We start from the raw sequence: 10,985 nt of genomic DNA, 5'->3' as shown, positions 1-10,985 counted from the left end.
GTAATGTGAATATAGTATTCATCACTGCTTTCCAAAATTGTATAGTCATATTCTGCCCACATTGCATATAATCCTCACAAATATCAGAATATACAGTATAGTCAATTTATAAAACTGGGTATCGAGATTGAGAACTAGAGAAAATGTTTTGGTCAGCGTTTTACTTCTTTGCAAAGTTACTTGCTACTGGATTGATAATGAATTCACAAGGCCATATCCAGAAGTTTATAGGAAATAATGATTGTTGAAAAGTTTTTGCTTGAGCGATATTTAAGGTTTTTGAGAACGTATTTTCTTAGAACAGTTTGTTGCCATCTCCAATAATGGAGCCGTTTACTTTTGTATAATCCACTTTATTACAGCAGTCAATAATACAGCTGAATTTACAAAAGAAACACCCATTTATTCACACCTTTCCTGACGCATACAAAAATGTTATAATCATATACATCAAATCACAACGGCACAAAGATCAAACAAGATGGGCCTCTGTTGAGTATAGGCTTCACCAGGGGTCACCAATATGATGCCCGCAGGCACCAGGTAGCCCCCAAGGATGACATGAGGGGTCTCTGGGCCTTTTGTGTAAAAAAAAAAAAAAAAAAAAAAAAAAAAAAAATAGCTCACCAGGGATGGCATTGTGATTTCCTAGGAATGTTGTAGAAGTGATCATTTGATTAAACACTTGCAGAGATTTATAAAGATATTTTTTGTCCTACCCTTTCAAATCATCATTGATAATTGTGAGAAATCATTACAACATAATTAAAGGTAATTTGAGCAAATTTGTTCTAAGTGTGTAGCCCATGAGTTGGTACCAAGGAAGTAGCTTTCAGTTTCAAAAAAGTTGGTGACGCCTGGTCTGCCATGAGGCCGAGCGAAATGAGGGCTAGGTGATGTCAGGCATGCTGTCCTGCCTTCTATAGGTAGGAGAGGAGCTTCAGTCTCTCCTGGTTTGTTGCTCACTTGTTTCTATAGTACAAGAGAAACCTCTTCAAGGGCTCGGGCAGCGGAAGGCCCAGGATCCTCTCTCTCAACACATTAACAGCTGGCTGGACTCTGAGAAGCTCTCCAGTCTCCCTCTCCTCCTCCTCATGCTCCTCTTCAGCCTCTTCCTCAACCATCTCTTCTTCCTCCATCAACCCTCTAGCCACCCTCCTATCTCCCCTCATCTCTCGCCTCACTTCCCTCTCACCCGCCTCCTCCTCGTCCTCAACTATCCCTCCCTGGTTATTGTTATTGTCCAGAGAAGCGGGGCTCATACCGGTGCCCACCACCTGACGGGTGGCCAGCACGAGGGCGTTGCAGCGGCGCCGATGCACGCGGCGACGTTTGAAACGAGGGCCGTACTTGTGAAGTCCGGCTACAGCCAGACCCCTGCCCACGCTGAACGAGGAGCCACAGCTGCGTGATTGGCTTTCTCCTCCGTCAGTGGTCATTTGAAGCGTATGTCGGATGCAGAAACGAGTGAGCTCCTGTAATGTCCGTACCTCGTACTTTGCTGCAAAATTAAGAACAAAACAAGAACAAGAGTAAGGCTGGTGAGAAGGATGGACAGAGTAAGAAAAGTAGGTTTGAGCTTTGCTTTATAGACCTGTTCAGATCTTTGCCCAGTAAGACTTAAAATAATAAGCCCAAACAGAATGCAAGGCTTTCACAGTAGTGCTATGAATCAAATAATACTCCAGGGAAGGGACTTATGACCAGTTCCAAAGGCAGTCTTGTAATGAACGTTTTAATCAAAGCAAAGGTCAAGGGTATGAACATTTATGCAACTATAGCACTTAGTTGATTTCAATAAAAGGACTGGTTTCCTCCCACATTCCAAAAACATGCATGGTAGGTTAATTGAAGAGTTGTTCGGAAAATGGATGGATGGATTTTGTTCCCAAAAAAGTCCAACTATTGTGTTATTGTTGACATTACAGTAGGTGGTTAGTAGTGAAGAAAATTGGTTATAAAAGTGAAATGTGAAACAAAAAAGGGGGTGCCAATCTGATGTAAAGGGATAAGTGACTTGACTTTGCCACAGCAAGTCAGGCCTACTGAATTTGTTCATTGCCATGTTCTTTTAGATCAGGTGTGTCACTCATTTTGTCACGAGCCACATCGCAGTTATGGTTTACCTTAGAGGGCCGTCATGATGGGGAACTAGGGCTGGGCAAATTGGGCTGATACCGGTCTTATTTTAAGGTATCGGGTACTCGTGGAGGCTGCTGATACCAGCCACAGATACTTGAGGGAAAAAAAAACCCCAAAACTCACCGAGTAAGTCCACCTCGGCAGTAGCTGCTGCTACACTGCAGTTTGACACATCGGAGAATCATCATGTGTGTCAGGAAGAAAGGTCTTTGTTCACAATTATCTTTCATTGTGTTAATGGGAATTTTATGTATCAAAAGTACTAGTGGTATCAGTATTCGGTGAGAATACTTGTTTTCGTATCGGTCTAAAAAAAAGATAAACATCCCTACTGAGAACACATACAAATGTGTGATGGCCTAATATTATTACATTTACACATCAAAATGATGGATAACTAGTTTTGAAATCAGAAGCAAGTAAAAATTGTTCAACTATTATTCAATTTATTTTAAAAGGGGGATTGCGAACAAAAAAATGCTTGCAGGATGTCAACATTATTAACAGTGAAGACAATCTGCAATTTTTGTATTTTTTTGCAAGAGACATGAAGTCGACGCACGTTTTGCTTTCGCGGGCCACATAAAATGATGTGGCGGGCCGGATCAGGGCCGTGAGTGTGACACCTTCTTTTTAGATGCACTGTTGATAAAGATCAAATGAGACTTACGCAGTGGGACAGTCTTGGGTTTGCCATTCACGTTGTGTTTAGGCAGTATGAGAGGAGCAAAGGACACAGAAATGATCTTTTTGGTCTCCCAGCTGCTTGGTCCTGTGCGAGTTATCTTAGTCAGCTGGAGAAAATACAGCAGAAGGATTATTATTATTTTTTTTTTTACATATGTACTTAAGTGTGCTTTCTGAGGTGCTTTACAGGCAGTAACAACAGTAATGAATGACAGTGGTCTCAGTTCATTAGTTCAACAGCCACACACTAACCTTTTCCTCAAGGGGCATTACAAGAATGCCCCCAACCTTAATTAGGTTCTTCATGTACTTCTCATGATCCTTCTGCACCCCCGCCCCACAGTACACTCTGTCGTACTGACGGCTCTCTGGAGGGATCTCTAGACAGTTGCCCACCACAAAGGATGGCTCGCAGAACTCAAATCTGTTTCGAGGCAAAGCGACAACAATAAATATCAACCCTTCACACACTGCCGCTGAGTGGACATTTAGCCAAAGATACATGGCATTCAGATTCAGAATCTGAGTCCCGTGCTATGTCCCTAGATATGCCGCATCTAAAAAAACAGATAATATCCCAGAAACATTTTGATACTCACTTGTCAAAACTGTCACTGGTTTTGATGAAGGAGTCAAGCTTCTGGTAGGCATACTCAATTACATCAGCATGTAACTCAATCCCATGATTCACTCCAAAAGGTCCTGAAACAATTAACACACACAACATGTACTGTATGAATTGCGCACACACACAAAAAATAAAAAATCACTTGCATTTGTATATGATAAATATGATCAGGCACAAACTATGGAACTTATATCACTCTTACTGTCCTTCTTTACATTAAAATGTATCTTCCAATTGATACCTAATAACTATGTACATTTTGAATAGTTTTTTCTCCCCATGGACATTTGCACTACAGGCCACATAAACAAATAAAGCTGAGCATAGCATCCTAGTGTGCCAAGTGTAATGGCAGGCAACTCAGCAAATGTTGAGGGGATAGGCCCTTGTTTTAGTGTGTTTTTTTTTTTATTGTTTTCAATGTTATTGTTTTGTTGTCTGTCTGTTATTTATCTTCAGCACTTTGTTTCAGCTGTGGTTGTTTTTAAAGTGCTCTATAAAAGTTGAGTTGAGATACAAAAGATACTGCCATCCTGAATTTGCTACCTATTCACTTTCCATCCGAGTGAGAGGTTTGCAACTGAGTGATGTTCTGAATGCTTGTTTCCATGCAAGTGTTATAATGGGCAAATGAATGCTTCCTGTAGGATTGTAGGTCTTTGTTGACATTCTGTTCTTCTGGCTACAAAGTGATTGAGAGTCAAACAACTTTGCTCGTTGCAGTGGAGCTCATTTTGCCTTATCTGTTTGATTAAAAATCAATTCCACACAACTGACAGAATTGACAATTACCAATCAACAAATCAATAATTACTCCTTTGTACTAAATATTTTTTTTGCTACTTTCTACCTTTCAAAGTAGCCAAAGTGCATTGACAATGGTGCGTAGTTGACACAATCATTATGCCGTATTCTACCACAGACGCTTCATTCGGCTCTAGCAAATTCGATTAATCACCTACCCAGTATGAGGCCCACCATGGTACTGAGATAGCCTGTCCCACTGCCAAGGTTCAGGAAGGAGATACGAGGGTGAAGGTCCAAAGCCTCCATCACCTCTGAGTAGATACATGGAGCTGACAGATGAATGTTCCCATGTCGCCAAGCCAAGTCCTAAATATCAACAAAGATGAAGCAAGTCAGCTTTCTTGAACCATCCAACCGTATACACTGAGCAGTTGGTGGCTTTAGACACAAAATGTTGGCTCAAAATTAGAAGCAGTCAAAAATATAGTAGTACAGTAGTTTGCAGCCCCCTCCTGTACCTGTTTAAGAATCTCTACCTGTCAGGGCCATGGCTACCAATGAGGACAGACCACAGTACTTCCTTCCGTACTCTGACGTTTGTATGTGTGTGTGTGTGTGTATGTATGTATGTATATATATATACATTTTCTGAGCTGCTTCTCACTAGGGTCACGGGCGTGCTGGAGCCTATCCCAGCTATCATCGGGCAGGAGGCGGGGTACACACTGAACTGGTTGCCAGCCAATCGCAGGGCACATACAAACAAACAACCATTCACATTCACGCCTACGGCCAATTTAGAGACGTCAATTAACCTACCATGCATGTTTTCAATCCCCGGCCCTGCCTGTGTGGAGTTTGCATGTTCTCCCCGTGCCTGCGTGGGTTTTCTCCGGGCACTCCGGTTTCCTCCCACATCCCAAAAACATGCATGCTAGGTTAATTGACAACTCTAAATTTCCCATAGGTGTGAATGTGAGTGTGAATGGTTGTTTGTTTGTATGCGCTCTGCATTTGGCTGGCAACCAGTTCAGGGTGTACCCCGCCTCCTGCCCGATGATAGCTGGGGTAGGCTCCAGAGCGCCTGCGACCCTAGTGAGGAGAAGCGGCTCAGAAAATGGATGGATGGATTAATAAATAGACACAGTGATGCACTATACCATGAACTAACATAATGTGGATTGTCATATACTTGGACTTGTTTTGGCTCACTTCCGCACTGCCGAAGATGAGCAAGAACTATGGTGGCCCTAAAGGCGACGACGCCAGGCAATAATGAGATGAAAAGAATTAGAATTAGTTGATCAAACTCATCTGGCTGTTTGAATTGACTTGATTTCACTACACTCACCTTGTAGGCGTTCTCTCTGTATTCATCGAGGTAATAGTCGGCACGGTCGATGGCGCGAAAAGCCCGCTCCACCAGGTCTGAGCGGATGTAGTAGGCCTCTTTCAGGTTGTCAATCAAGTCATCATTGTCCTCCCCTGCACTGACAGCGCCACCCATGATGCCTAAAGGTGAAGGGAAACACATGCTGTAATTTACAGTGCTTTGAGTCCACTGTGTGATCTAGGAATTAGGTTATGTTTGGAGGGTGCTATATGAATATGTTTTCAACAAAAGCATGCGTTATACCCAAAAACTACTATTATACAAAGGTGAATGAACCTTAAAAGAATCGGCTTGTTTTCCTTTACATCTTTTGCCAATATGTATTTAGTTCTGCTGTTACATTCCTAAGAAGATGCAGAAGAAAATGCAACCCTGCTGATCATGAGGGTGAGTTGTGATTCCTACGAAAATGAAAACAAACAACTGTATGTGAAATACAGAGGAACACTTTCCTCTGAAATCGGTAAGGTTGTTTTTGCAAGTTTTAAATTGCGGGCTCGATGCAGCCCTCCATGTCTTTTTATCTGGCTCATGAAAGCTTGCCACAATTTGTCCTGAATTGACTCCTGGTCTGTAAATTGACTGTCTGTTGTACTAGAGCGGCTCCAACTACCGGAGACAAATTCCTTGTGTGTTTTGGACATACTTGGCAAATAAAGATGATTCTGATTCTGAAATTAGCCAGGAACATTAATCTAATCAAATGCAGGGGGGAAATATGTAATATGAAGAGGTGATTATCAGGGTTCCCACACAGAACATATAGGTAAGGAACAAGAAATCCAGTGTAGCTCAGCTTCTGAAAAGCAAGACGGCATGGACAGCCATATGCCTTTATAAAAATAATTACTGTGGTACAAACACGTCAGTCAGAAATGTAACTAACAGCCTCTTTCGGGCTATAAGAAACAAATGCCTTTGTGTTTTGAATGTGTTACTGTTGCACTTGTCACCGTCCATCTCCGAAAAAGATTGAGGTTGCAATTTCCTTAAGAGATTTAAAGGTCAGAGGACAAAGATTTTAAAACTTTTCTTGATAACTCTAGAACCCCTTTACAAACTATATCTGCCATTTCGAAGTGATTATATGGGAGATATACAGCAGTTAAATCGATAAATATGATGCAGAATGCACCTGCTTTTTGCATCCCGCGCCTTCCGGTCTCCATCTCTTTCCGGCGCTGTGACGTCACACAAGCCAAACATCCTGTTCATTCGGCGTTGTGTGCTATGGGTCCATGCTGTTGTTCCCGTCCTTGTATATTTGTTGTCGTATAATTTAACGATGTCACGATGGTTTATTGTGTGGCATTTGGTTGTACAAATGGTTCAGGCAGCGGCAAGAGTTCTTTTTTTGGGCTTTCCAAGGGAAGAAGGAATACGTGACCAGTGGATAGTGAAAGTCACTCGACAGGGGAAGAAACATGCTCAGCTATGGGTGCCTAGCAAGCATTTCAAACTCTGTGCTAATCACTTCGAACCGGCGGGTTTTGAGAAAGCATTGTATACACAGGTGTAGTTAGGCAGAGGCTGAAACCAGCTGTGGTGCCAACTATTTTTCCGACGGCCATCGGGACCTCCACCGCCAGCAAGAGAACTAAATCTCGCGAGCATTTCCTTGTACATACCTACGACTCTATTATGGTTACTATGTACTGGGGAGTAGGAAAAAAAGACCCACACAGTACTTTTGCCTGTGACAAGCCAACAGACACACGGCAAAGACTTTGTGTACGGCGTGTTATAATGCTGCTCGAGCGAGGGGCACACAATATATAGGAATACTGCATACTATGTAAAAGCTTGTGCCGTGTCACTGAAACATATATGAATATATAATACGAAAAGTCGTGCTCAAAAATATTAGCACCCCTGGGGTGGTGTTATTTCAAGCCACGAGTGTATAAAAAGACATTCTTTTGACATACGGTCACATCGAGCCAGTGGCCACTCTCTTTTTCTGTTGTACAGCTGCTACTTGGCTGCCCGTCGTCGTCACTGTCTGATGGGCTCAAACATGTACGCTTTGACGATGCCAAGTTCAGTTGGGTGCTCCTGCACGTCGAAATCCTCCTCCTCCACATGTTCCAACGCCATTGCAGTATAGTGTGTAGCGCGCTGTGTTTGTCAATTGCAACGTCACTTCTGGTAGCCCTTGCGGTGTCTTGAGCATCGGGTATGTTCGGGGAGGACTCAATATGCATCATAAAAACCTCATTTTTAGCTAAACTAAGGTTGAAAACTTGCTGGAAGTTACGTGCACGTATTACATAACATATAAACAATGCAAATATGAATTCTAACTGACCCCATAACATCTTTGTCATCTGACCTTTAAACTGTTGACGTTTAATTTTAAATGTATACTTATTTTGAGAAAAGATAAGCACCTCGATTTGCATTTTGTTTCTTATTATACGGATTGTGAACTGAACCGTAAACCAGGGAATGTAGCAATCCGTGATTTTTGGCGTGCCGTTACATCGCTAACGATTTAACACTCCCACATTGATTTTACACAGTTCCTATCCAGGTTTTCTTACCCATCACACACTTTACATGATTAATTGAGGTTGAAACCCTGCTTTTTGGCAGCATATGCAAGTGTAGGTAGGTGTGAATGAATGCGGCATTTGTGCTTCCGAGCGGTGTTAAAAACAACAGCAACAAGACCCTGACAACAGGACAAAGATCACAGCGCGCACAGACTGACCACCAAGCCATTAAAGAACAAACAGAAATGTGAATAGCCCCGTTTGGTTCCACATACGGATGCAGACGGGTAGTGAGACATTTAGACGGCTAATGCCATCCACGTATCGAAAGTAGCCTTGAGAAGTTACCACCATTAAACCGATCATCATTGGAAACTACAGAGAAGCCACAGAGCGGCGCTAGCACAACATTTGGTTTAGTAGGCTACTAGCGGAGCCACTTCCTGCAAAGCTCTGCCATTAGAGCAGTTTATTTCGCGATTAAGTAAATTAGCTTTGGGGTCCAATCCTAGGAAATGTCTTCATCATCGCTCCGTTACACCGCGCACACGCACCGCTTCAGCTGCAATTCGCGTCACTCAGGTGCTCGAACGTTGCACATTCATCAGCAGCAGCAAAGCAAATCATTCAACCAGGCTTCGTTCCAACGAAAAACACAACAAACCAGCGTCGTCGTCTTGGCGAGAGAAAATAACAACAAAGACATAAACAAAAGATGCAGTTAACTGCGTACCTTAAAGAGCCGCCGATGGAGCCTTTCTGTTTGTGATCTCTTTCGCGGCCAGCCTCCTGTTGTTCGCGGATCCAGTCAGAAACACACCAGTGCTGGATGTAAACATTGGGCCAGCTGACGCTCTGACGTCATACGCAAGGCACGTCAAGAGCCGAGCGGCACGCGAGCACGCGTTCGTTCGCAAACTCTCATTCGGCTTCAGCGGTCTCGGAATGTCGCGCACGTCATGTTCTATAATCCCACGAGTCGTCCTTTTTTCATGGCGAAGTAGAATAACGTCACACTGTTGTCCCTCAGCAAGTCAGTTGAAAGGCGATTGGAAATGGAAGAGTCACGTGAACGTGCCACGTGGTATGACCTCACCCAATTACCGAAGGAAGGAAGGACTCACTCACGGAAATCACTCTTTCCCCGCCCATGTTTTTTTCTTTTTCTTTAATTGTTTATCCAAAATCATGTCGTGGAGACTGTTTCAATGGGTTATTGCCCTGAAATGCACATTGATTGACGAATGGATGATTTTTACCGTTTAATTGGACTCCTTTGTTAAACCCCATTCAATTGAAAGTCTTTATTTTTCAATCTTTATTTACATGCAACATAACAAGTCAATATTGAATTAAAAAACAAATAAAAAGGACAAATAAACAAAATTAAAAAGAAAAATGCCAGGTGTCAGGAGTAAAAATGTAATTACATTTTAAACTGTAATTGGAGCATAATCTTAGTCTTGACAGCTCTCTTGTTTTTAGCAGTAGATATTGACATTAAATATAGTTTGAGTTCTTTCATAAAGACACAGAAAACAGGTTTTACCCTAGCAAGGGGCATTTTATGGAGACTAATATTTGTTTAGGGGGCCTAAAGATCGGTTTTAGGGGTGCTCGGACAATAAAACTTCGCCATAAACACATGCTACCAAATATTTTTGGGGGTGCTTGACACGCTTTTAGTGGCACTGAAGGACCCCTAAATTAGGCCTAGCAACGCCACTGCACTGACTTAATATTGTTCCAAAGATAAATGTCGTGAATGTTTGTTGATTTTATTATTGTTTTTGTTAGAAGTATTAATCGTTAATTTAGGGACTTGTGAGAACTATTATTCAGTAACTGTTAACACGGAGTAATTCCTGCATAATAATATCATCTAATCAAACAAATTATATAACCATTGATTTGCTCATACTTTTATCAAGGTCATGTAATGAGAGTTTTTGGTTCATTCATAGGGAAAAGTGCTTATGAGGCAGTTGCTGCAGTGCCGTGAAGAAGTATTTGCCTCCTTCACAAATTCTTTTGCAGAGTTTCCACAATTTGTTTAAGATCGTCAAACAAATAGTAAACAAATAAAATACAGTTTTTGAATGATAATTTTAGTCATGGGGAAATAAACTATACCAAGCTACCTGGCCCTGTGTGAAAAAGTAATTGCCCCACTTGTTAAATCATGAATTAACTGTGAGTAATCAAATGTTTTGGAAAGCTGACTTCATTTACTTTAACCAGAACCACACCCAAGCCCGATTGCCTCCAGGCCTGTTCAATTAAGAAATGACTTAAATAGAAAATGAATTTTGCCAAACGAACTCAAAAAAGCTGCACCAAATGCCACGATCCAAAGAAATTAAAGAATGGATGAGAAATCAAGTAATTGACATCTATCAGTCTGGAAAGGGTTACAAAGCCATTTCTGAAGCTTTAGGACTCCAGTGAACCACAGTGAGAGCCATTATCCACAAATGGAGAAAACATGGAACAGTGGTGATCCTTCCCAGGGTGGGCCAGTCTAAAATAAATTACCCCAAGAGCATAGCGATGACTCGTTCAGGAGGTTGCAAAGGAACGCAGGACAGTATCTAAAGAACTGCAGGCCTCCCTTGCCTCATTTAAGGTCAGTGTTCCTGACTCAACAATAAGGAAGAGACTGGGGGAAAAATGCATTTACACAAGTAACACATTTACTCAAGTAACATTTCGGAAAAAAAATTACTTGTCAGAGTCATTTTAATGCATCATACATTGTACTTTTACTTGAGTATTTTTGTTAAGAAGAAACAGTCCTTTTACTCCATTACAATAATGTCGCTCGCTACTTTTATTTTTCAATTATTGCGATGTATCTTTAGACTTTCTTTTTTGACTTCCGCAACAGCGCCGT

The 10,985-nt window shown here is 41.8% G+C and overlaps 1 protein-coding gene across 1 annotated transcript; it reads right to left on the bottom strand.

Moving 5' to 3' along the window:
- Window positions 1-589: 589 nt before the first annotated feature.
- On the bottom strand, window positions 590-9,153 carry LOC133487265 (protein-L-isoaspartate O-methyltransferase domain-containing protein 2). The gene is made up of 7 exons (XM_061793608.1): window positions 8,826-9,153; window positions 5,556-5,716; window positions 4,420-4,570; window positions 3,429-3,531; window positions 3,082-3,253; window positions 2,813-2,936; window positions 590-1,501 (listed from the first exon to the last, which is right to left on the bottom strand). Exons 2-7 carry the CDS (start codon window positions 5,709-5,711, stop codon window positions 963-965), a joined length of 1,245 nt encoding a protein of 414 aa, XP_061649592.1. The 5' UTR covers window positions 5,712-5,716; window positions 8,826-9,153; the 3' UTR covers window positions 590-962.
- Window positions 9,154-10,985: the final 1,832 nt, after the last annotated feature.

This window comes from Phyllopteryx taeniolatus, chromosome 1 (genome assembly GCF_024500385.1).
Source record: "Phyllopteryx taeniolatus isolate TA_2022b chromosome 1, UOR_Ptae_1.2, whole genome shotgun sequence".
Lineage (NCBI taxonomy): Eukaryota > Metazoa > Chordata > Actinopteri > Syngnathiformes > Syngnathidae > Phyllopteryx > Phyllopteryx taeniolatus.
This window is presented reverse-complemented; position numbering and strand designations above follow the sequence as displayed.